Genomic DNA, 24284 nt, shown 5'->3' on the forward strand with positions numbered 1-24284 from the left:
TCGCCATCTTGGCGCGGAGCGGCCGCGCCCGGCTCGGCCCCGCGCTCGGCCCGGGGCGGGCGCTGCCCGCCCGGCATGCGGGGCCCGGCTGCCGCCCGGGACCTGCTGGAGGACGCGGACAACGAGGAGGACGTGTCGGGTAGGCGGCGGGCGGAGGGAGCGGGCGGGGCGGTGGCAGCGCTCTCCGGGCTGGTCCGGCCGTGCCGTGGGCGGTCCCTCCCCAGCCCAGCCGGTATCCCCCGAGCGGTCTCAGACCCCCTGCCCGGGGGTCCCTGCCGTGCCCGGGGGCGGGTTGGTCACCCGAGTCGGGCTCGGTGCAGCCACGGTGCCTGCCCTATCAACCTAAACCGACACGGCGTGAATCAGAGAATCATGGAATCACAGGATGAGTTGGGTTGGGAGGCACCTTCAAGCCCATCCAGTCCCACTCCCTGCCGTGGGCAGGGACACCTCCCACTAGCCCAAGTTGCTCCCAGCCCTGTCCAACCTGGCCTTGGACACTTCTAGGGATGGGGCAGCCACAGCTTCTGTGGGCAACCTGTGCCAGGGTCTCACCAGAGTCGGGTGAGTGATTTGTCCTGGTGGCTCCAAAATGGTGTGACTGTATAAGCTCAGAAATTGAAAATAATAAAGACACAGGCCTAAAGCCGTGCAGAGGCTGGCCAAGACGCTGGATGTGCTGGGTTTGGAGAGATAATGACAGGAAGGTGCTGGAATTGGCAGCTCTGCCCGGGACTGGGTCCCTGAGCTGGCGTATGCAGCTCTGCCAATGCCCATGGTGCTCCCCAGGCTTGGAGCCCCAGCAGATCAACCTGGGTGCCAGGGTACCACAGCTCCCATCTTTCATGTGAATCCTTCCTCTCCTCTGCTCACTGTGTTTTCGTGGGCTCTGCTTGGAGATCCGAAAGGTAAAAGCCAAGTGCTCCCCCATTACTGTGGGCCCAGGTCAGCAGGAGCAGGCAGCACATGGGGTGTTCCCCGAGAGCACAGTGTGTGATGCCCACACCTTGGGAGCTGGGTGTGAGTGGCAGGAGCAGCTGGGCACAGTAAGAGCCAGGACACGTGCTGCTGGGCAAGACTCTGCCAGGGCCCCTTGAGGGGCGGCAGCAGGGCAGCTGCTGTTGTGAGAGTCTGCAGGAGAGGCCACAGAGCTCCATGTCTCACGGCCTGAAGCTGCTCAGGTGTTCTGCTCTGTGTGGTGTCCTGTGCCTGTGCAGTCCATCCGCGTGAGTTTTCCCTTCTGTCCCCAGAAGAAGACGATGGGGTGCTGGAAGGACTGGATGAGTTTTTCCCTGAAGAGCAAGTTGTGGTACAGAAAAAGAAGAAATCCAAGAAGCTGAAAGACGGCAAGACTGCCAAAATCAAGAGGAGGAAGAAGGAGGTAACGCTGCACGTTCTCACATTGGGCTGGAGCTCCTTGGCTGTGGTGCAGAGGCAGCTGCTCAGGATGCTGCTGGCAAGCGCCTCTCAGGTCTCTCTGGATGGAAAGGGGGGTCATTGTCAGGGTGTTCCTCCCCGAGGAGGTGCTCTCCCGGCCCTGGGAGGTGACCCAGAGCCAGGGCATGGCAGCTCTTTCCCAACTTGGCTGCTTGAGGGTGCCAGTGTGCCTTGTGAGTGGTCTCTGGGGAGCAGCTGGGTGGATAAGGGCCCCTGTGGGTGCCTGCCCTGTGGAGCAGCTCGGCTCTCGTGGGTGGTGTGTGTGATGGGACCGTCCGTCTCTGTGTGTCGAGGCCCTTGTGCCTGCACTGCAGTGCAGCACCCCCTTCCCTCTGCCTCTGTGGCCAGCAGGAAATCTTGGCATGTCCTCTACCAACACGGTGTTTGGGGCTCATGTTCCCAAAGAGGGAGGTGCAAGCTACCATGTCGGGGCATGATTGGGGTAGGGCTTGGAGGTTTCTGTGGATATTGGTGTTGGCCACACTCATTCCAGGTATTTGCAAGTGAGATGGCACAGGGGCTTCTAGGACTTGGCATGTGGAAAGGCTGTTGGGCCTTCTGCAGTAAAACAAAGGTGAAGTGTTGTGTCCTCAAGGGTCAGGCCCTGAGGCTGTCCCAGAGGTATGCTGCTGGCTCCCGGAGGAGGGCTGGCTGGTACTGGTCCTGGAGCCAGGCTCGTTGCTGCTCTGTGCCACACAGGCTCTGCCTCTCGTTGTCCCGTCTCCAGGCAGTGCTGGACATGAGGAGACATCTTGTGCGCTGGCCCTTTCCCTGGCTAAAAGTGGACAGGCTGCTGGGAAGAAAGGGTGAGCAGCAGAGGTTCCTCAGCCCCTTCCTTCTCCTGATGTGGCTGGGGAGAAGTTGCTCATCCAGCACAACCGGGTGCATCCCCGGTCTGGCCCTTGCCAAGGCAGGGCTGGGTGATGCTGATCTGCTCTAGCTGCTCCCTGAGGGAGCTGTAAAACAGATCAGCTGGATGAGGTACTGGATTGAAGCGCTTTTGGTACTGGTAGGAGTGTGATGAGCTGCTGATTTAAGGGCAGGTGATTCCATCCTGTGCTGCCTCTTGCAGAAGTCTTGGCCCTAAGGAAGGTTGTTTCTGTCATGGCTGTGGTGATGTTCTCTTTCTGCAGATACCATGCAAAGCTGGTTCGGGCCTTCTGCCCTCTCTGCCTCTTCCATCCTTAAGCACGTTTTTTTCCCTGTGCTGTGTTCTGGCAGGGTGAAAATAAAACACGACTCTGTGGTGTTTCCCCTCTGCTCCTTTGCTGTTGCTGCTGACCTGCCTGAGCCCAGTGGCTGCATGTGCAGCTTGTGCTGAGCCTGCTGCCGAGCTGGGGGTGGGGAGGAAATAACAGGCTGAGCACTGTGTGCACTCATGTTTTTGAATTAATGCCTGGTGTGGGCAGCACTAACCAACCTCGGTCCTGCCCATGGGAGACTGTCCTCTCGTCTATCAAAGACAGAGAGAAGCTGGTGCTGGAGCTGTTGGTTGGCACCAAGCAGCACCCAGGCTGCCCTTGGGATGAGGAGATAAAAGATGGAGGACCTTGAGTGGGGCTTCCTTTTCCTGAATTCCTCCTCAGGAGTTCTGGGGGCAAATGGGACTTTCCCGTGCTAGAGGAGGATGGGAGTGATGTGCAAGCCTTGATGTGTGGCCAGTGCCCGAGCCGAGACTGACACCCTGCAGTCCCCGGGCTCTGTGGGAGCGCGGGGCAGGAGCGGTGCCGCGGATTCGCCTCCAGCAGCCGCAGTGGAGCCCGTGCGGTTCCCGGCGACGCGGGAATCGGTGCTGCAACCCCCGGGAAAATCCGCGCGGAACACCCAGGCTGCGGCTGGAACCTCAGCGCAGGCAGAGGAAGGGAAGGGAGTGGAGAGGGGGATTCAACCTGTACTGCAGCAGTTCCCATGGAAACCAATTATCCTGTGCCCAATTCCAGCTGTTCCTAACCCTGCCGGAGGAGAGGCGCGGGCTGCTCCGAGCCGGGAGAGACCAGCCGGCCTCGATGGCCACCGAGCCCCGGCAGCCCTGGGGATCAGCGCCCTGGGCCGGGGCGGTGGCTCCGGGCAGGAGGGGCTGGAGGCGGGAGCGGCGGAGGGGACCGGGACCGGGACCGGGGCGGGCTGGCGGGGCTGGGCGCTGTCCGCGGTGCTGACCGGGCCCGGTCCCTCCCGCCGAGCCCTGGTGCTGCTCGGAGACCCGAGGGACGGAATGGCATCCCGAGGGACCTGGACAAGGGGAGGAGCGGACCCGTGGGAACCTCGTGAATTGCAACAAGACCAAGTGCAGGTGCTGCACCTTGGTCAGGGCAACCGCCGGTATTGGCACAAGGCTGGGGGACCAGCAGATCAAGAGCAGCCCTGCCGAGAAGGACTTGGGGGTGCTGATGGGTGAGAGGCTGGACGTGTCCCAGCCATGTGCACTGGCAGCCCAGAAAGGCACTCGAGTGCTCTGCCCAGCAGGCAGTGGCATTCCTTGGCACGTTGATGTGGGTGCAGTCAGTGTTGTGTGGTGGGTCACGGTCTCTCCCAGAAAGAAACAAAAATCCCCCCGGGCAGTCCCTGCTCTGGCTCTCCCAGCATTGTGTAGCCATCAGAGCCCACTCCCTTCTGATCCTGGGGAAGCAGGCTACATCCATCCACTGGAGATGGGAAGTTTCGTGTAGCAGGGAGGGTTTGTGAGAGGGGAGCAGGGAGGTGAAGCCCTGCTTGTTCTCCACTGTCCCTTTCCGTTTTAGGGGAGCAATGATGAAATGTCAGACAATGAAGAGGAGATCGAGGAGAAATCTGAGAGTGAAGGGAGTGACTATTCCCCCAACAAAAAGAAAAAGAAAAAACTGAAGGACAAGAAGGAGAAAAAGCAAAAACGGAAGAAGAAGGATGATGAGGAGGATGACAATGAGGATGGAGTCCTAAAGGTACAAAAGACTCCTTTACCCTAAGCTAGTGCTAGAGCCTGAGGCCAGGCTTGGAGAAGAGGAACTGGGGGTTTCATGAAAAGCTTGCCCTGGGTTTGGCAAGGAAGATGTTGCAGATGAACGACTGGGAGAGAAGAGGTTCTATCTCCCTGTTGTTTATCTTATGGATAGGGAGAAATGGAGTTTGTTGGAGCTGTGAAACCTGCCAAGACCTTGTGTTGTATTACGTGGTGTGGGTAGCATTTGTATGGTGCCATGTTAATTTGCTGCTTGAGACTGTGTGAAATGTTAGTGAAATGTTAAGCACTTGTGTGTGCTGTTTTGTAAATCCCAGAAACAAATCCCTGCATGTTGTTGACTAGGGAGATATGGAGCACATGACAGACCCAGCCTTGTGATGCTCATCTGCAGAGCTGTGGCTGTTTGCATTACTGATGTCTCTCTAACTCTCCAGGAGCCCAAGAGCTCAGCCCAGCTGATGGAGGAATGGGGCCTTGATGATGTAGATTATGTTTTCTCGGAAGAAGATTATCATACTCTGACAAATTACAAGGCTTTCAGCCAGTTCCTCAGGTAGGGAACCATGGGCCTGGACAGGGCCTCTGGTGGTGGTTGAGGTTTGGGCATTGCTCAGTCAGAGGATAAAGCTGTGAAGTCAATTCTGCATTGCCAGCTCCTTGTTGCTTCTCCCCCCAGCTCAGTCCTCAGAACTCCATTTATTTGCAGGATTGACTGGAAACAGCTGAAGCGTTTGTCCCTCCCTCTCTCCAAAGTCCCATGTTTTGTTGTGCTTATTTGAAAAGTTTCATGAGAAAAATAGAGTAACAATAATGAATTTCTGCTTGTACCATGAGCTGCTCAGAGAACAGCAGGTATTTCAGTGAAGGGTGGTCTCTGAGGAGGTTCAGGTGTGCCCCCCTTGCATATACACCTGTTTAAGGAAGCTCTGGTTTCTGCTGCTTTCCCAGTTGAGCTGGGAGGCACCACTGCTCTGTGTCTTGGGATGAAGCACCAGCACGTGACGGCAGGAGCAGATGCACAACGTGGTGTTGTTTTTAACACGGGGTTCTCCCTCCCCCCCGCTCTGCAGGCCTCTGATTGCCAAGAAGAACCCCAAGATCCCCATGTCCAAGATGATGACGGTGCTCGGCGCCAAGTGGCGAGAGTTCAGTGCCAACAACCCCTTCAAGGGCAGCTCGGCGGCGGCGGCTGCAGCAGCCGTGGCTGCAGCCGTGGAGACCGTCACCATTGCCCCGGCTCTCACCGCCAGCCCCCAGCACCCTGCCCTGCCCCCCGTCGTCAGGAAGGCCAAGACCAAGGAGGGGAAGGGTGGGTGCCACCCACGGGGGGCTGCTCTCGCTGGTGGAGATGGGGAAGCACAAACTGGGGAGGGAAAGGGGGTGGCAAAGGAGTGTCAGTAGCTCCCGCTGCCCTTGCAGAGGTCCTTGAGAGGCGTGTGGTTCACAAACCATGGCAGATCGTCCAGGCAGCCTCTGGGCCTGCTGAATGTTTGGCAGTTTGTGGCAAATAATTAAGCTGGGCAGTAGGAGAAAATGGAGCCATGTTTCACCTCGGGAAGTTGCCGTTCCACTGTGCTGGGGGGGTGGTTTGGGCAACAGCTGTTTGTAGAGTACCAGACAAGTCTTCAATTTCTCCAGGTCCAGGCGTGCGGAAGAAAATCAAGGGCTCCAAAGATGGGAAGAAAAAGGGGAAGGGGAAAAAGATGGCAGGCTTGAAATTCCGTTTTGGAGGAATCCCCAGCAAAAGGAAAAAGGGCTCCTCTGTAAGTGTGAAGGGCCTTGGGTCCAGGGGGTAGCGGGGAAAGCCCTTGTTGGGGGTGTCACAGCCATCCCGTGTCAGGGGTGTCACAGCCTTGTTCATGCCCTTCTGTGAGATGCCAGACCCTGATCAGCACAATTGTGTCTGGCCACAATTTCTGCTAAAATCACATGACCGTGTTTACTTTCAGCAGTGCGATGGTAGTGCCATCATTTCAGACTTCATTTGCCATGGAATTCTTCAGGGCTTGCACTGCAGCTGGACCGCATGTCACAGAGAATTCTGGGATGCTTTAATTGCTTTAGCAGAGCCTGCCCATGGCAGCTGCAGTCCCACAGCGTCCCCTGGGGCGATGGAGCTGCCCAGCCACAGCACGCTGGGCTCCTCTTGGGGCACCAATAATGGGCATGTTTAAAGGAGTAACAGTTTTTAAAGAATAAATCCCTTAAATAACTAATGACTGGGGGGGTCTTGTAGGTCTTGATAATATTGATCCAACCCCCATTAGCTCACTGTTGCAGCTCACACTCTTCAGCTCTAGTTCCCATAACACAACCTGTTTGCAAGCCTCTGTGTCGGAGGCTGAAGTGCAGGAGCGTTGAGACACAGCCACTTGCTGCTGCAGATTTTCAGTCACACACCACAAAAAATTCCTCCTGTCTCTGGCTGTGCTCTAGATCCATGCATTCACCTTCTGGAGAGTCACAAGGCTGGCTCCTGCAGCTGGAGCCTGAGCACCAGTTAGGAGTGTGCAGGTTGAGGATTTGCCTGCTCGAGTCTCCAGAATAAGCATTCAGATGTGTTATTATATTTTGACTCCACGGGCCTGTGTAACTCCTTTCCTGTTATGGGAATGCCAAGCATGAACGCCTGCGTGCATGGACACAGCAGGGCTGGCCCAGCTGAAACAGGTGTTGACAGAGAGAGAGAGAGAGAGAGAGAGAGAGAGAGAGAGAGAGAGAGAGAGAAAGGGAGCAAAGTTCTGCCAAGCACTGGAAAAAGGGGCCCTTGGATGCATGGGGTGGGAGTAGGGGGGTTGTCCCCCGACACATCCCTGTCCAGGAGAACAAAGCAGCAGAATGACTGCTGGGATGCTGGCACTTGGACTGGGTGTGCTTTGCTTTTTTCCTCTGCAGAGTGAAGAAGAGGAACGAGAAGAATCCGACTTCGACAGCGCCAGCATCAACAGCTCCTCTGTGCGCTCCGAGTGCTCGGCTGGCTTGGGGAAGAGAGGGAAGAAGAGGAAAAAGAAAAAGAGGAGTAGGCCATCCTTTGTACTCTGTTCCTTTTCTGTTTGGATTTCCCTGTTCAGATGCTGCTTCACTGGCCCGTACAGCTTTGGGCTGTTTGTGGTGCTGGCTCGGTGGGAGAGGATGTGCTTGTGCCTGTCTGTGCGTGGAGCGCAAGGTGCTCTCTTGGTGTCCAGGCCCTGCTGCTGGTGGGTTTGTGCCTACAAGAAAGTTCCAGAATTTGTGGGGCTTCCAGGGAGGTGATTCTCTGAGGAGCAGCCCCTGGAGAGGCATGGCTTGTGAGCAGCTCCCGGTGGAGCGGGGTAGGCTCTGTGTGAGAGCACATGAAGCTGAGGGACGTGTTGTTTGCGGAGCTGTGCAGTCAGGCAGTGGCAGAGCTGTGGTAGCAGTGCAGGGACAGGGAGGCACATGAACCGGGGTGGAAAGGATCTGTTGGGATCTGCCAGCATGTGGCTATGTTTGTGTGTATGTTCCTTCATCCCTTCCCTCCTGGAGGACTGTGAGTGGATGCTGCACCTTGGCATCTCCCTCCCCGAGCTGCCCTGGAGAGCAGTCCCCTGTGCCCAGTGTGCTCCCTCTGTCATGTGTCCTTGTTCAGGATGAGGTGCTTCGGATCCAGGTGCATCCTTTGGCTTCTTAGCTTTGCTGGTGGATTTTTGCTTCCAAGAAGTGGAAGGACAGCTTCTGGGCTGGGGTCAGTTAGGGTGTGATGCTGGCCAGCCTCCCCATCGGACAGTGAGGCCAGGCTGGCTGGCTGGTCCTGTGTCTTGTGCGTGAAGGGCATCACTTCTGGCTTGTTGCCCTGCAAGGGCCCTTGTGCTGGAGACAGGCAGCTCCCGCCGCGTGCTGGAGGAGTGGAAAGCTGGAGTTTGTGGCAGAGCTGGGAACTGAGATGAGCCATTGTAGTACTTGTAAGGCCTCGTTCCTCTCTTCCTTTTCCTGTCTGTGCCGAGTTGAGAGTGCTCCTGCCTCTGTGCCAGTGAGCCCCCAGGAAGAGCAGAGTAGCCCCAGGAGAGGAGTCCTGTCCTTGGCCGTGTCACCCTTGCATGGTGCGTTTGCAGCTGGTGGTGCTGGTGCCTGGGGAGGTTTCTCTGACTAGCCTCCCTTACAACCTCTCCAGGTTCTGGCATTCTCCATTGAGAGCCTGAAGGAACCAAAGGATGATACAGTGTGGAGAGAGAAAGAGAGACAGAGGTGAGATGATGCTGTGTGCAAAGGTGAACTGTGGTGCTGAGGGACAGAGAGGTAGGGGGATGTAACAGGAGGGGTCCAAGGCGAAACGCTGTCCTTATTTCCTTAACTGTATGGTAGAGGAGCAAGTGTCCCGTTCCCTCCAGGAGAGCCGGCTGCTCTGCTGCCCCGCTGACTGTCGCCTGTCCCTTGCTTGCAGTCGAAGAAGGGGACGGGTACGAGACGGACCACCAGGACTATTGTGAGGTGTGCCAGCAGGGCGGGGAGATCATCCTGTGCGACACCTGCCCCCGTGCCTACCACCTGGTCTGCCTGGACCCCGAGCTGGAGAAGGCCCCCGAGGGCAAGTGGAGCTGCCCCCACTGTGTGAGTGGGGTCGAGGCCCGTGGGAGGGCAGGTGACTGATGGAAACCCTTGGCCTTACACTGGCTGTGCTTCCCCAGGAGAAGGAGGGCATCCAGTGGGAGCCGAAGGAGGAGGAGGAGGAAGAGGAAGGCGGCGAGGAGGAGGAGGATGACCACATGGAGTTCTGCCGGGTCTGCAAGGATGGAGGGGAGCTGCTGTGCTGCGATACCTGCCCATCCTCCTACCACCTCCACTGCCTGAACCCGCCACTGCCAGAGATACCAAATGGTGAATGGCTCTGCCCACGCTGTACAGTGAGTGTTACCAGCATTCACATTTCTTCCTCCATCCCTGCTCCTGCACCTGCCTGGCCTGCCAGCAGCTCTCCTGGCTGCTGCTGCCCCTCACAGCCTCACAGCCCTGCCTCAGGGCTGGCATCCTGCCCTCTGCCCCAAAGCCCTCCCTGAGAAGTGTCACTGCTGGATGTGTGTGCCTGAGGACCCGGGGCAGCTCTGGATGGCTCTGCTGCCTGTGTGGTTTCCCTGTGGGAACTGATGGTTGGCAGCTTCTCAGCCAGGTTTTCAGTGGGATGTCAAGCCCTGTTTGATGTCTGGTCTGTGTAGAAGGGCCTTTTCTGCCTGCTGGCAAGACCTGTCACCATGGGGGATGCAGCAGTGTCATGAACACTTCTTGGGCACCCTCTCCTGCTGCTGTCTGCTCAGCATTGCTGGGCCACTGCTGCCCCCAAGGTCCCCACCTTTTGCTTCCTGTGGCCCCTGACAAGGTCTCACCTTAAACTCTGTGCTCTTGCCCGTTTGTCTTTGTATCCCCAGTGCCCTCCCTTGAAGGGCAAAGTCCAGCGCATCCTGCACTGGGCCTGGAAGGAGCCACCGGCTGCCCTGCTCCCGCCCGTGCTGCCCGCCCCGGACCCGGAGCTGGCTGTGCCCCCGCCAAAGGTGCTGGAGGGGATCCCAGAGCGAGAGTTCTTTGTGAAGTGGGTGGGCCTCTCCTACTGGCACTGCTCCTGGGTCAAGGAGCTGCAGGTAAGCCAGTGTGGTGGTGGTGTAGAGCCCCTGCCCAGCCCCTGCCCCAGCACCCACGGGCTGAGCGTGGCTCCCTCCTCCTGCAGCTGGAGCTCTACCACACCGTGATGTACCGCAACTACCAGCGCAAGAACGACATGGACGAGCCGCCGGCCTTCGACTACGGCTCTGGGGACGAGGACAGCCAGAGGGAGAAGCGGAAGAACAAAGACCCCCAGTATGCCAAGATGGAGGAGCAGTTCTACCGCTACGGCATCAAGCCCGAGTGGATGATGATCCACCGAATCCTGAACCACAGGTGAGGAGCCTGTGAGGAAAATTGTGCCGTCCTTCTGCAAGGCCAACATCTCAGACTGTTGGAATTTCATCTGCTGCCTTGTGCTGAGCTCCCTGTCACCTTGGAGGTTTGCTCCTAGGGTGAAGCCGAGGCTGGGAAGGGATCCGTGCTGCCTTACTTTCATTTCTGCTACACTGCACATTAAAAACACAGATGGTCAATTTTCCCAAATGTGGATGCACACTGTTAGGTTCTTCCCAGATGTACTGTTTGGGTCCCCGTTGCAGCCTAATCGTTCCGTAAATTCCAGTGCTGGTGGGGACAGTGCCGAGGGGAGGAGCTGGAGCAGGTGCCCAACTCCCTTACAGAGCCTTGACATTTTTTCTTTTCTGTGAAAGAAATTCCCTGTGTATGAAATGTGCTGTGCAGATGGGCTTTCTGCATGGAGTGGCTGCAGACACATTTTTGTTGAATTTCTACATTTCAAGCAGCAGCTTGAAATTTCAAGCAGCAGCAGCTCTGCTCGAAGGCTGCGTGGCAGGAAAGAACTAAAGCTGCCCAGCTGATTTTTGGGCGAGCTTTACCTTGTCTACTAACAAGGCAAGGTTGTTATGTGCCCTGTAGGCACATAGTCAGACTTGGAAGTGTGTTTATTCTGTTTTTATTGTAAGCAGAACTTCCTAGAGCAGTGAATGCTGCAGGAGAGAGGGGAAGCACTGATATCCATCCAGGCCTGGTGAAACAGGGAAATGAGGTTGCTCAGTGGAATGGAAAAGCAGTGTAAAGCTTAATGGTTTGACACACTCACAGATGAATAGGCATTTCTGCTGGAAGTGTTGATACTTTGTGTGTTTTTACCTCTACCTGGGTGTTGGGGTCTGTAGGTAAAAGCACAGGATGAAGCATCTGGCTTTGTGGAAGCAGGTCATGGTGAGCTGCTCCCAGGGGCCAGTGGCATTTGGTGACCAGCTTTCCGTGCCCTGCATTGCAGCTTTGATAAAAAGGGAGACATCCACTACCTGATCAAGTGGAAAGACCTGCCCTATGACCAGTGCACCTGGGAGATCGATGACATAGACATTCCCTACTATGAAAACCTCAAACTCCTCTACTGGAACCACAGGTATGAGCCCAGGGGTGGGAGAGCCCAGCAGAGCTGGGGCAGTCGGAGCGGGTGTTTGGGACAAAGGGGACACGGAGGTGCCTCCCTTTTGAAAACAGCAGCACTGCTTGCAGTGACGTCTCTTCAGAGAGCAGTGGCCCAGCACTGCCAAAGGCTGGTGCTCCAGATGTGCCATTTTGGGGCTGGGTAAACCTGCCTGCAGTTTTCCAGCCTGTGCTCCCCTTCCCCCACGTCTGCACTGCTGTGACATTCATGGTCTCACTGCCCTTCAGGGCAGCTCTGTGGCACTACTGCCTGTCTGTTTTGGGGGAAAACCACAGTACTCTGAGATTGCTGTTCTTCATTCTGGACACTGTTGCATGGACTGTTGGGAGGGGAAAATCAGTGCCCCATGAGTGCCTGTGCTACCTGGGCCAGAAGAGCTCCCGTAGGGAGGGGCAGTGGAGTCTGGGAGCTGTTTCTGTCCTTTGGCCTGGGACTGGGAGAGCAGTGCCTGCCTGCCCTCCCTGACACATGCTGGCTGTCACAGGGAGCTGATGCTGGGGGAGGACACGCGCCCTCTGAAGAAGCTGAACAAGAAAGGGAAAAAGCTGAAAGAGGAGAAACTGGAAAAGCCTCCAGAAACGCCTCTTGTGGATGTGAGTGAGAGTGGTGGGGACAGTGTGGTGGCATGGGAATTCAGAGGGTGGGTGGGCTGTCTGAGTCCCCATCCTGTGACATTTTGCTCCTCTAGTTCCTTCGAGGACCTGTTTGTTTTCATTGAAAGTTCGGGGTGGGTTCACTGTGAGGAGCCTGGGGGCTGGGCTGTGCCAGGGACCGTGTCTACGTCTCTTTTGGAGCTGCTGGATGTCACAAGTCTAAAGAGGGATGTGCTTGGCTGCAGAGGAAGGAGGGGGAGTTGGTTCTCACTGCTCTGTGCCATGGCTCTCTCTTTTCAGCCTACGATGAAGTTTGACAAGCAGCCGTGGTACATCGATGCCACGGGAGGCACACTGCACCCTTACCAGCTGGAGGGGCTGAACTGGCTGAGATTCTCCTGGGCCCAAGGGACAGATACGATCCTGGCTGATGAGATGGGACTGGGGAAGACAGTGCAGACTATTGTGTTCTTGTATTCCCTGTACAAGGAGGTGAGTGGAGCACCCAGCAGTCCCTGAGGTGACTGAGAGCTGCTTGGTGCAGGGGGAACAGCCTGGGCTCTGTCTCCTCGAGCAGGGCCACTCGAAAGGGCCGTACCTGGTCAGCGCCCCTCTCTCCACCATCATCAACTGGGAACGTGAGTTTGAGATGTGGGCACCCGACTTCTACGTGGTGACCTACACAGGAGACAAAGAGAGCCGGTCGGTCATCCGGGAAAACGAGTTTTCTTTTGAGGACAACGCCATCCGCAGTGGGAAGAAGGTCTTCCGGATGAAGGTGGGAGCTGAGTCTGCACTTGCCCCATTGATTTACCCTTCAATAAGAAGGAGAAAGCAGAATTTGACCTGGAGAGGGAGGCTGGTTAGGTCTCTGAGCTTTACAGATTTCTGCCAGAGCTTTTCTGTTTCTGTGGTCCTGTGCTTGGTGCTCATGTTCATATGGGTTTGGGTGTTCTGTTGGCACGACTTGTGCCTCAGCCTTACTGTGGGCTCCTGTGCCAGGCAGTGCAGCCCCTCTCATCTTGGGTCCTGTGCAGCAGCAGCAAAGGTGTCCCATTCCCTGCTCTCTTATCCCAGCTTTTCTCTTGCTCTGCTCCTCCAGAAGGAAGCCCAGATCAAGTTCCATGTCCTGCTCACCTCATATGAGCTGATCACCATTGACCAGGCAGTGCTGGGTTCCATAGAGTGGGCCTGTCTAGTGGTGGATGAAGCACACAGGCTGAAAAACAACCAGTCCAAAGTAGGTGGCGGGCATTTGTGAGTGATTTTTTTTCTCTCTTTAAAATCCTCTGGCATTAAAAGTTCTTCAGCAGTGGGAGGGGTGGCAGCCTGGTTGCCTGACAGTCCTTGGATGGGCTGTCGTGGGAGGGAATTGATCCCTCCCCTTCACCTGAGGTTAAACAGTCTCCAGCCTCTGGGACCTTCACACCATCCCTGGCACAAAAGGAAGCAGAGGGTGTGACCCAGGGACACTGGGGATTGCTGCCTGTGCTCACTGGGACTAGCTGGGAGCAGGACATGCCAGCTGCCCTCTGCTCTGCATACCTGGCAGAGGGGACACTGCTCAGCCTCCATGTGGAATCTGCAGAGTGCCCAGATGACACATTGGCCCCTTGCAGCCCTTGTCACCTAACCTTGTTTCTTTTCCAGTTCTTTAGAGTATTGAATAGCTACAAGATCGATTACAAGCTGCTTCTCACAGGGACTCCGCTCCAGAACAACTTGGAAGAACTCTTCCACCTGCTCAATTTCCTGACTCCTGAGAGGTTTAAGTAAGTTAGTTGCACTTACCTGGGCCATCAGGGTGGCTCCTCACTCTGGCTTTAGCTCTGCTTGGGTCCAGGCACGAGCGTTACCTCATCATGTGCCTCGAGAGCTGTGCCCTGGTTTTTAAGTCATGAAGCAGCAGATCCCTTTGTTCTCGCGTGCCCCTCTTGCTCAGCACCGTGGGGGTCTGCTGCTTCCACAGCAACCTGGAGGGGTTCCTGGAGGAGTTTGCAGACATCTCCAAGGAGGACCAGATCAAAAAGCTCCATGACCTGCTGGGTCCCCACATGCTGCGACGGCTCAAGGCTGATGTGTTCAAGAATATGCCGGCCAAGACGGAGCTGATTGTGCGAGTGGAGCTGAGCCAGATGCAGAAGTGAGTGATTCCAGCACACTCCCCTGGGGTATCTGCCTTCCCCTGGCCCAGTGGGGCATCGTCGGGATTGTGGGGTCAGAGACATCCCACTGGCCTCGGGCCTGCTGCAGGAAGAGTGTTCCTACAGCACACCAGGAAGTGTGTTCCATGTGGTTAAATCAGGCTTTGTGCAGTCCTGGGGGCTGCAGGGAGAGTTTGATGCATGGCAGGCTGGCAGTGTGGCTCTACCAGGTCTGGGGGCACAGAGGAGACACTGAGGCTGAACCCCCTTCTCCTCTTCTCAGCTCTGGGGCATGGCTGGTGCTGCTGCCATGCCTGGGTCAGCCTGGAGCATCACTGCTGGCTGGGGCTGCCCCAGCTCTGGTTGTGCTGGGCTGACCTGCTCAGCTTCAGCAGCGTCTCCTGCAGGGAAGGGCCCATTGCTGCTTGCCAGCACTGTGGGGCAGCAGGGCTCAGCTGGCACCCAGCAGCAGAGGGTGTTTGAGGTGCTGTGCCCTCTAGTCCATCCCATTGCCAGGGCTGTGATTCCCCCAGTGATTGAACAGACCTGGCCTTGGGCTCAGGGTGCTGAACCGCTTTTAAAACCCTCCAAATGTCCCTTTTGCATCTCCAGTGACCTGATGGGGATTTAATTCAGTGCTGTCCTGTTTGTGCCAGTTCCACACCTGCCCCAAGTAACACGGTGTCTGTCCCGTCCCCCTTCCTGCAGGAAGTACTACAAATTCATACTGACGAGGAACTTCGAAGCCCTGAATTCGAAAGGTGGTGGGAACCAGGTCTCACTGCTCAACATCATGATGGACCTGAAGAAGTGCTGCAATCACCCATACCTGTTCCCTGTGGCAGCCGTGGTATGTCCCCTGCCTTTGCACCCTGGGACACATCTCAGAGCAGTGGGTGGGGGCTGCTTCCATGATCATTTGGCTTGGTTAATGCTGTGGGTTTCCATGTGAGTGGTTTCATACAAGGATTTTGTTTTGGAAACGTAAGTGAAGTTCTCCATGTGGTTGATGTGTGTTGTCCTCACCGGGGCTGACCAGGTTGCCTTCACAGGAGGCCCCAGTGCTGCCCAATGGATCCTACGATGGGAATTCTTTGGTCAAATCTTCTGGAAAACTGATGCTGCTCCAAAAGATGCTGAAGAAGCTACGAGATGGGGGTCACAGAGTTCTGATCTTCTCTCAGGTGAGTGCAGGGAGGGATTAATAATAAATACATTTTTAAGGAATTTATTTTTGTCCTGATGGGAAATTTGTGTTGGGAACAGAGAGAGATAGGTGGAAGAGCTGCTGACAACTTCTCCCCCAGGCAGCCATGGCAGTTGTGATGGAAGGGCTGTGTCCCAGCTCTCTCCCAAGGGAGTGCTTGTCATGTTTAAGAGCTCTGTTAGCTGGGGATGGAGAGGAGACAACAGTCACGGTGCTGTCTTTCAGAGAAGGACTGTCAGACACGATTCCCTCCTGCTAACAGAGCTGCCTGTAGAGGAAGAGACACAGGCAGCTCCTCTGGCAGCTGCCTCTTGGCCACGCTCTGCTGTTGGCCATACTCTGCCACTGGCCGTGCTCTCCCACCACCACCGTGGCCTCTGAGTTGCGGTCAGGGACTGCCGTGGGGCAGGGCAGGTCCCCAGGGGGTTTGGCCATGCAGAGTTGCTCATGCCAGGGTTGTCTTGCCCTGCAGATGACGAAGATGCTGGACTTGCTGGAGGATTTCCTGGAGTATGAAGGCTACAAGTACGAGCGGATCGATGGGGGCATCACTGGTGGCCTGCGCCAGGAGGCCATCGACAGGTTCAATGGTACTCGCCTTCCTGCCTTGCTGAGGAGTGGGTGAGGGGATGGCAAGGTCTGGCTGGCAGTGGGGCAGCTGCCTGTGCCCAGAGCTTGTGCTGTGCACTGGCTGTGCCACGCTCAGCAGGTCTGGCTTCCCAGGGCGCAGCAGTGGCTGCTCATACGGCGCCGTTAAACCCCTGAGTCCTTCCTACAAGGAACCCTGAGCGTGCCAACGGCCACTCAGTCAGAGGGTCTCCTCGGCAGATGACAGAGCTTCCCCTTCATTTTGGAGCTCTGTTCCCGAGTACCTGGTTCCCAGAGAGTGATGTGTTTTCACTCCTTGCCTCCCTCTTGCTTGTCATCTCTGAGTGCAGTTCCCGCTGTTCTGTCCCTCCAGTGTGGTCCTGCTCCTCTCTGTGAGCCACTCTCCTTTCTGTCTCACCTGTTCCCACCTCTGGGTTTGTTGTTCTCAGCTCCTGGGGCTCAGCAGTTCTGCTTTCTCCTCTCCACTCGTGCCGGTGGTCTGGGCATAAACCTTGCTACGGCTGACACTGTCATTATTTATGATTCTGACTGGAATCCTCACAATGACATCCAGGTTTCTGACTTTCCTTTTTCCTTCTTGTGTAGTAAGTACCTCTCTGGCTCTGCCCTTTCTTTGCACACCCTCACTGGGATTTCAGTCTCTTCTCTCGAGAGCTGCTGATACTTTCTGCTGTGTCTGTGGGGTGTGTTTCTGCTCAGCAGCCCCCTTCCCACACCCTCTGGCCTCATCCTGTCATCTCTTTCCCGTGGGATTGTCACTTCCTACCCATGCTTGTTCTCAGCTGGGTGCCCCCTCATGTTGTGCAGCCTGGGAGGTGAGAAGCCTGGCCCCCTGGGCCGGCTGCCGTGGTGCAGCTCTGTCCTCTGCCCGCAGGCCTTCAGCAGAGCTCACCGCATCGGGCAGAACAAGAAGGTGATGATCTACCGCTTCGTGACCAGAGCCTCCGTGGAGGAGCGCATCACCCAGGTGGCCAAGAGGAAGATGATGCTCACCCACCTGGTGGTCCGCCCAGGGCTTGGCTCCAAGTCAGGTTCCATGACGAAGCAAGAGCTGGACGACATTCTCAAGTTTGGGACGGAAGAGCTCTTCAAGGATGATGTGGAAGGTGAGGTGGGGATACTCTGCATGAGGCAGGGCCCTCTCTGAGCTGCTGGGACTCACTCTCCTCTCCTCGTGCCCACAGGCATGGTGTCTCAGGGACAGCGGATCACCATGCCGGATGCTGTCACCCCTTTTTCTGACACACTGTCAACCAAAGGGGGTTCAGCAACTCCCAGCATGAAAAAGAAGCATGGTGGCACCCCACCAGGTGTGTGGGCCCCCTTTTTGGGGTGTCTCGTCCCCCTCCCTGGCCCCACAGCTGACCTGAGCTTGCCTGCCTCAGGACCAGGCTGTCCAGCTGATCTGTTCTGCCATTCCCCTTGCTCTGCTCTCCAGGTGACAATAAGGATGTGGATGACAGCAGTGTGATCCACTACGATGATGCTGCCATCTCTAAGCTCTTGGACCGAAACCAGGATGCGACTGACGACACGGAGCTGCAGAACATGAACGAGTATCTCAGCTCCTTTAAAGTGGCCCAGTATGTTGTGAGAGAAGAGGATGGTGTGGTAATGTGATCAGTATCATGTCTTACAATCACCCCTTTGTGCATCCCTCTGTGGTTCCTCCGCTCCGCCTCCCATCCCTGTGAGCGTTTGGCACAGGGCAGGACCCTCCCTGTTCTCTCTCTGGGACTGCTCGAGCGCCTTGTCTCTGGCTCCGCAGGAAGAGGTGGAACGTGAGATCATCAAGCAAGAGGAGAATGTGGACCCTGATTACTGGGAGAAGTTGCTGCGGCACCACTATGAGCAGCAGCAGGAAGATCTGGCCAGAAACCTGGGGAAAGGGAAGAGAATCCGCAAGCAGGTCAACTACAACGACACCTCGCAGGAGGACCAAGGTACGGCCGTGGGCACTCGGCTCCTGGCTGGGCTCAGGGGACAGACAGACCAGCAGAGCCGTCGCTTGGCACTTCTCTGGGCTGGTGGATTGCCTGGCTCTGCACTTTCCAGATTCCTAAACTTTCCAGGACAGAAATTCTTCAGAGATTGGTTTTTTTTTTTATTTTTTTGATCTGTTAAATCAGGTTTTGCTGGAAAGACATGCCTGTGGACAAAATATTTCAAATTGGTTTTTTTCTGTATATCAGAATGCTAATTTTGGAAAACCTGAGACTGTGATTTCCTGTTGCTGCAAACCCCCCCCCCACCTCCTTCTGCCTGGCAGTGGATTCCTGTCACACCCATGGGCAGGATCTGACCTGTCCAGCAAATCCCTCCCAGGCAGGGTCTTCTAACCTGGACTCCCTTGTGCTCTGCAGAGTGGCAGGATGAGCTCTCTGACAACCAGTCAGAGTACTCCATCGGCTCTGAGGATGAGGATGAAGACTTTGAAGAGAGGCCAGAAGGCCAGAGTGAGTTGATATATTTGATGCTTCCTGGGACTTTGCTCTGTGGGAAGCCTCTGGCACTTGGGAGCATCAGGAATGTCTGGGTTGGAGGGACTGGTGTGCCCAGGGCCTCTGTTCAGGGGGATATGTCCCTGCCTGCTGTCAGGTAAGGAACTTCCCAGGGCAGGGAAAGCAGCTGGCTTCTTCCTTGGCCTCTGCAGGACCATGGTCCACCCCGAGGACCAGGCATGGTCCCCCCTTGCCTGGGAAGGGCAGAGGAGTGTCCCGGCCTGGGGTGCAGTGGCTGGAAGGGACCCCACAACCTGGGCAGCTGCTCTGGCGGGTTCTGCTCCTGTCAGGAGGGAGTGCAGGAATCCTGGGGCACATGAGGTGTCCTTCCTCACTGCATGGCCTGTCCATCACTGTGGGTGCTTGGCTCTAGGTGGCCGAAGACAATCCCGGAGACAGCTGAAGAGTGACCGGGACAAACCTCTCCCTCCTTTGCTGGCAAGAGTCGGGGGGAGCATCGAGGTGAGCCTCAGCCTCAGAGCATGGCTGATGCCACCGTGCCTGGGCTGCCCTGGGCTGTGGGCTGCACCCCTCTGTGCTGAATCACTGGTCCAGCAATGTCTGTCACAGCTGTGAGGCTCTGGATGCCGTGTGCTGCTGGGGCTGCGCTGTGATCCCAGTGATGCCTCTGCTTCCTGCAGGTTCTGGGCTTCAATGCCCGGCAGCGCAAGGCGTTCCTGAACGCCATCATGCGCTGGGGAATGCCACCCCAGGACGCCTTCAACTCCCACTGGCTGGTCCGGGATCTACGAGGGAAGAGTGAGAAGGAGTTCAGGTACAGAGAATCCTGGCAGACAGGTGAGGTTGGGAGTCTGCACCCCCTCACCGTGGGCTCTTTTTGGGGAGGCAGCAGCTGTTTCATTGAAAGGGCGTCTCTTGTTCCCTTCCTGGGTGTGAGACTTCTCTTGCCCAAGGGTGACAGGGGACCACGTGGGTGCTGGGCTGAGCAGGGAGACCATGGGGCAGCACTGAGGTCTGGCCTCCCTGGCAGGGCGTACGTCTCTCTCTTCATGAGACACCTGTGCGAACCCGGGGCAGACGGTGCCGAAACCTTTGCGGACGGCGTTCCTCGGGAGGGGCTGTCGCGCCAGCACGTGCTGACTCGCATCGGGGTCATGTCACTAGTAAGGAAGAAGGTGGGTGACTAAAATTATAAATGGGCCATTTCAGGAATGTTCTGGGGACTTGACCCAGCAGGGTGGGTGCAGCGGTCCTGCTGCTCAGTCACTCTGGGAGTGAGCAGCTCGGACACGCCGACTCCGCAGCACCAGCTGGGAATGTCTCAGCTCTGTGTGACCTGATGGTGTGTGTCCATCCCAGGTCCAGGAATTCGAGCATGTCAATGGGAAGTACAGCACCCCAGATCTGGTTCTCGAGGGCCCAGAGAGCAAGAGGTCCAGTGAGGTTGTGTCTTCAGATCCCAACACACCCGTCCCAGCCAGCCCAGCACACACACACGCAGGACCAGGTAGCCAGGGGGTCCCGGCTGGGGTCTGGCTTGGGAGGGAGATGGGCAAAGACACCAGGATTTCTTGCAGGTGCTGAGCCCATGGAGGCCCTGCTCAACAGCTTCTTGGCTTTTCTCTTCCTACAGATAAAACAGAAGCACAGCTGGGATTCCATGAGGAAAAGGACGCAGTGGAGCAGAAGCCCAGGAAGGTGGCTGACAGCCAGGTGAGGTGACTTCATTCAACATCTCCTCTGGGAAGCCTCCTTGGTCTTCCCAGGAACTTGGGGCACTCCCTGGGGAAGGGAGGGCTGGGCTGATCTGAGATGGGTGTTTGGTGTTAAGGTGCCTGCGAGTGCTGAGAAGGTGGAGAATGAAGAGCACCCAGAAAGCTGTGACAGCAAGGAGAGGCTGAGGGAAGAGAAGCAAGAGGAGAGTGAAAAGGCTGAACCTTCTCCTGAGCCCCCGGTGAAAGGTGAGGCTGTGGCTCTTCTCCATGTCACTGTGGGAAGCCTGAATGTCACAAAATCCTGCAGAAATTCCTGAAACAACAGGTTGTAAATTGTGAGAAACGTTCATTTGGGGGGGCATTTTCTGTTCCTAGCAGTAAGTTCCTGCAGATTTCTTAAGGAAGAGGGAAAAGAAAATATGTTTTCTTGATAAAATGCAGAAGAATGTTCTGTTTGAAGTTTTTTGAGGACCTTGTATGTACAAACAATAGTTACCCCAAAAGGGAAGTGTGTCCAGACAAGCAGGTTGTTCCCTGCAGAGTGTTTCTTTTAGGCCTGTTCCCACCTGCAGACGAGGGGATTCAAGAGCAAGAGAAGCCTTTGGAGAAGGTGGAGTTGAGCAGCAGCCCAGGGAAGGGGGAGGACAAAGAAGTCAAACCAGGTGAGGTGTGAGGAGGCTTTGGAGTGAGAAGAGTGGGAAGAATCCCTGGAGTGAGGCTGGTGCCTGGTGCAGTGATGGAGTGCGCCTGCGGGGCGATGGTGAGGATGCTGCTGACACCAGTACAGCTGCTGCTCGGGAGCCAGAAGCTGGAATAAGACCCCACTGGGGTGGGCACTGTCTGTGCAAACAATGGAACCTGCCAGGAGGGGCAGCTGCTGCTGTGGGGCAAAGAGGGGATGGAGGCTTTTCCAGCAGTGACTGTAACAGAGTTCTCTCAGGGGCAGGGGTGGTACCACGGGGTCTGGTGGTGGAGCACGATTAGACAGACCAATTCCTTGTGTTTGCTGAGCAGATGGCAAGGAGGAGGACAAGGAACAAAGTGAGGCCCAGCAAAACGGTGACAAAGAGGAAGAGGAGGATGGGAAGAAGGATGACAGAAACATGAACTTCCGATTCATGTTCAACATTGCTGATGGTGGCTTCACAGGTAAGAGTGAGAGATGAGGACTTGGCCTCTCCTGCAGAGCTGCTGCAGAGCTCTGAACCTGTGCAAGAAATGTGAGCCCTGTCACAGGCTGTGAACAGGCCAGTGCTTCGCTGGCAGCAGCAGACCCGAGTCTGTGCTGTGCCCGTGGCCCCGGGAGCTTCCACCGCTCGCCTGCCCAAGCGCTGTGCGCTGACCTGCAGCCCGGCTGCCTGACCAGGCTGTCTCCCTCCTGCTTCCACAGAGCTGCACACGCTGTGGCAGAACGAGGAGCGGGCTGCCATGTCCTCGGGCAAGATCTATGACATCTGGCACCGCCGACACGACTACTGGCTGTTGGCAGGAATTGTCACGTACCCTTTGACTCGGTGGGAGCGGGAGGCAGCGAGGCGAGAGAGGCCTCTGCAGGGGGCGGGAGCTGGGCTGGTGGTGACAAGCAGGGAGGGGATTTGGGGCCACCCTGGGGTGGTGGGCAGGCTGTTGGCTGGCTGATTCTGCCCTTGACACTACCACTGCCCCAGTCATGGCTATGCCCGCTGGCAGGACATCCAGAACGACCCGCGCTACGTGATCCTGAACGAGCCGTTCAAGTCAGAGATACACAAGGGGAACTACCTAGAGATGAAGAACAAGTTCCTTGCCCGGCGATTCAAGGTGAGTGGCAGGTCCAGGGCTGGTGAGTCCCTGCCAGTGGGGGAACTACAGCAGTGCCCCAAAGCCAGGGGAGAGTTTGCCAGAGCCTTCTGGGACCAGAGTTGGGAGTAGGCTTTGTGAGGGGCTCCGTGGTTTACTGGTTTACACTGGAGTGGGGTCTGGTCATGCATCCTTCCCCTCCTGCACCTCCCAGTTGCTGGAGCAGGCCCTGGTGATCGAGGAGCAGCTGCGGAGGGCGGCGTACCTCAACATGACCCAAGACCCCAGTCACCCGGCCATGGCACTGAACGCGCGGCTGGCAGAAGTGGAGTGCCTTGCCGAGAGCCACCAGCACCTCTCCAAAGAGTCCCTGGCTGGCAACAAACCTGCCAACGCTGTCCTGCATAAGGGTGCGTGTCCACAGGGTCGGGGGAGCCTGCCCCAGGGCTAGGAAGAGTTCCCCACCCTGACCCTGGGAACCCAGCCAGGAGGTTGTCCCCGTGTCACATTCCCTTGGCCAGGAGCTGCCTGCTCCTCCCAGCTCACTGGGTCCAATGGGCATCCCCCCCCGAGCACCACCTGCTCTGCTCGCAGTGCTGAACCAGCTCGAGGAGCTGCTGAGTGACATGAAGGCTGATGTGACACGCCTGCCCTCCATGCTGTCCCGCATCCCGCCCGTGGCTGCCCGGCTGCAGATGTCGGAGCGGAGCATCCTCAGCCGCCTGGCCACCCGTGGAGGGGACCCGACTGTCCAGGTCAGCGGGGACAGGCACAGAGCCCTGTGGGGGTCACAGTAAAGGCTAGAGCTGCAGGCCCACGTTTTTTCTCCCTCCTTGCCTCCCCAGGGCTCCTTTGGCTCCTCCCAGATGTACAACAATAACTTTGGGCCAAATTTCCGTGGTCCCGGGCCAGGTGGAATTGTCAACTACAGCCAGATGCCTCTGGGACCCTACGTGACTGGTAGGTTGGGGGTTTGCTCTTGAGCAGAGGAATTCAGGGGGTGGATTTGGGCGGTCCAGAAGTATTGCCAAAGGACAGCAGTGAGCACAGTGTCTCCTCTCTTGCCACAGATATTTAGCCGTTCCCATGATTTTCCCCTGCAGCTCCCATTCCTAGCTGAGGTAAGGCTGGCTCACAGCTCTCCATGCTCCGTTTGCTGGGGAACACAGTGGGGCTGGGGGCTGTATGGGGGTTCCATTTTGGGCTGCCCCCCACTGCTGGTGTCTGGCTGCCGCCTCTGGCTGGAGCAGCTGCAGTGGAAGCGGGAGCAGATCCCTCCCAGTGACCTCGCCAGGTGCCTGAGGTTGGCAGGCAGGGAGGGTCCAGACCTGGCTGATGGGCAGCCCTCCCTTCTCGCAGCAGCCCCGGGGGACAGGCCTCAGCCCCCGGCCGTGAGCCACTGCTGCCAGAGGACAGTGGGGGAATCGTGCCGGCATTGCCTGTGTGGAAGATGAGCTGCCACCGGTGCTGCTGGGCTGTCCCGCTCCTGCTTCAAGTGTGCTTCACCCGCTGCGGCCTCCGCGGGAGCGGCAGGGCCGGGGGTTCGTGTCCGTGTACATTTTTTGCACTTTCTTCTTGAAGACTTGAAGAGTTTGTCTGGGCGAGGTGGGCTGAGGGGAGGGAGGGTGGAGTCGCGGTGTTCGTCTGGTTGTGTTGGCACATGTGGGACCTGCAAGGGCCATTTCTGCATCCTCGCTGCATTTGAGTGAGCCCACACCTCCTGCTGCCCTGGCACCGCTGTGCTGTGGCTGGGGGTCCGTGTGTGCTGGGCGTGGGGCAGAGGGGTGGGATGGAGGGGATGGCCGGAGCTGGGACGGGGACACCTCGAGTGTGGTGACACCGGCAGCTGTCAGCAACAGCTGTAAGCCCCTGCATCTGCTTTGTGCTCCGTGTGTCCCGGTTTCTGTTCTCTGTGTTTTAATAAATCCTTTGGGAAGGATGCAGTGGAGTCTGGCAGGGGGGTGGCTGGGGCAGCCCTGGGGGGTGGCCTCGGGGGGGGGGGTCTGGCTGCAGTGGCAGTACCTGTGTCATCCTGCACACACGTGTGTACACACCCCCATGTACATGTACACAAAACACACACGTGTGCACACCCACACACATGTACACCCACATGTGCACACACGTGTACTCACCCACACATATACGCACACACACGTGCACACACGTGTACTCACCCACACATATATGCACACACACGTGCACACACAGCCACAGGGTCTGTCAGTGGCAGAAGCTGCCCCAGCCCCAGCTCTCCCACACGCCCTGTGCACACGGACACACATGGACACAGATGGACATACATGAGGAGGGGTGTGTGTGTATCTACACAAATACTGCAATCTTTATGTGAGTGCACATACATTT

At 57.0% G+C, this 24284-nt stretch overlaps 1 protein-coding gene across 11 annotated transcripts; it reads left to right on the forward strand.

The window, feature by feature from the left end:
- Positions 1-14: 14 nt before the first annotated feature.
- CHD5 (chromodomain helicase DNA binding protein 5) lies at positions 15-23856 on the forward strand. Of its 11 annotated transcripts, none has more exons than XM_064678321.1 (42): positions 15-139; positions 1251-1381; positions 4176-4355; positions 4810-4928; positions 5446-5684; positions 6014-6138; positions 7271-7394; positions 8775-8941; positions 9019-9234; positions 9754-9963; positions 10050-10261; positions 11232-11363; positions 11893-12001; positions 12302-12493; positions 12579-12779; positions 13104-13241; positions 13652-13773; positions 13944-14144; positions 14854-14995; positions 15198-15329; positions 15825-15942; positions 16390-16514; positions 16836-17067; positions 17146-17271; positions 17400-17572; positions 17730-17904; positions 18325-18417; positions 18836-18924; positions 19104-19237; positions 19454-19598; positions 19783-19930; positions 20057-20136; positions 20255-20384; positions 20693-20800; positions 21153-21287; positions 21529-21637; positions 21806-21938; positions 22132-22327; positions 22512-22672; positions 22763-22877; positions 22988-23038; positions 23277-23856. In XM_064678321.1, exons 1-41 carry the CDS (start codon positions 76-78, stop codon positions 22993-22995), a joined length of 5889 nt encoding a protein of 1962 aa, XP_064534391.1. In that variant the 5' UTR covers positions 15-75; the 3' UTR covers positions 22996-23038; positions 23277-23856. The 11 variants fall into 11 exon arrangements, with proteins under 11 accessions (XP_064534391.1, XP_064534392.1, XP_064534395.1 ...); XM_064678322.1 differs by having other exon boundaries at positions 23280-23856; XM_064678325.1 differs by having other exon boundaries at positions 20711-20800.
- The last annotated feature ends 428 nt before the right edge of the window (positions 23857-24284 follow it).

Source organism: Pseudopipra pipra, chromosome 22, assembly GCF_036250125.1.
Source record: "Pseudopipra pipra isolate bDixPip1 chromosome 22, bDixPip1.hap1, whole genome shotgun sequence".
Classification (NCBI taxonomy): domain Eukaryota; kingdom Metazoa; phylum Chordata; class Aves; order Passeriformes; family Pipridae; genus Pseudopipra; species Pseudopipra pipra.

Excerpts from the sequence above, each read along its gene's own strand:
- CHD5 (XM_064678321.1), top strand. The coding sequence starts at position 76 with ATGCGGGGCCCGGCTGCCGCCCGGGACCTGCTGGAGGACGCGGACAAC. Across the intron at positions 6,139-7,270 it reads AAAGGAAAAAGGGCTCCTCT|AGTGAAGAAGAGGAACGAGA; the intron begins GTAAGTGTGAAG and ends TTTCCTCTGCAG. Across the intron at positions 9,235-9,753 it reads GGCTCTGCCCACGCTGTACA|TGCCCTCCCTTGAAGGGCAA; the intron begins GTGAGTGTTACC and ends TTGTATCCCCAG.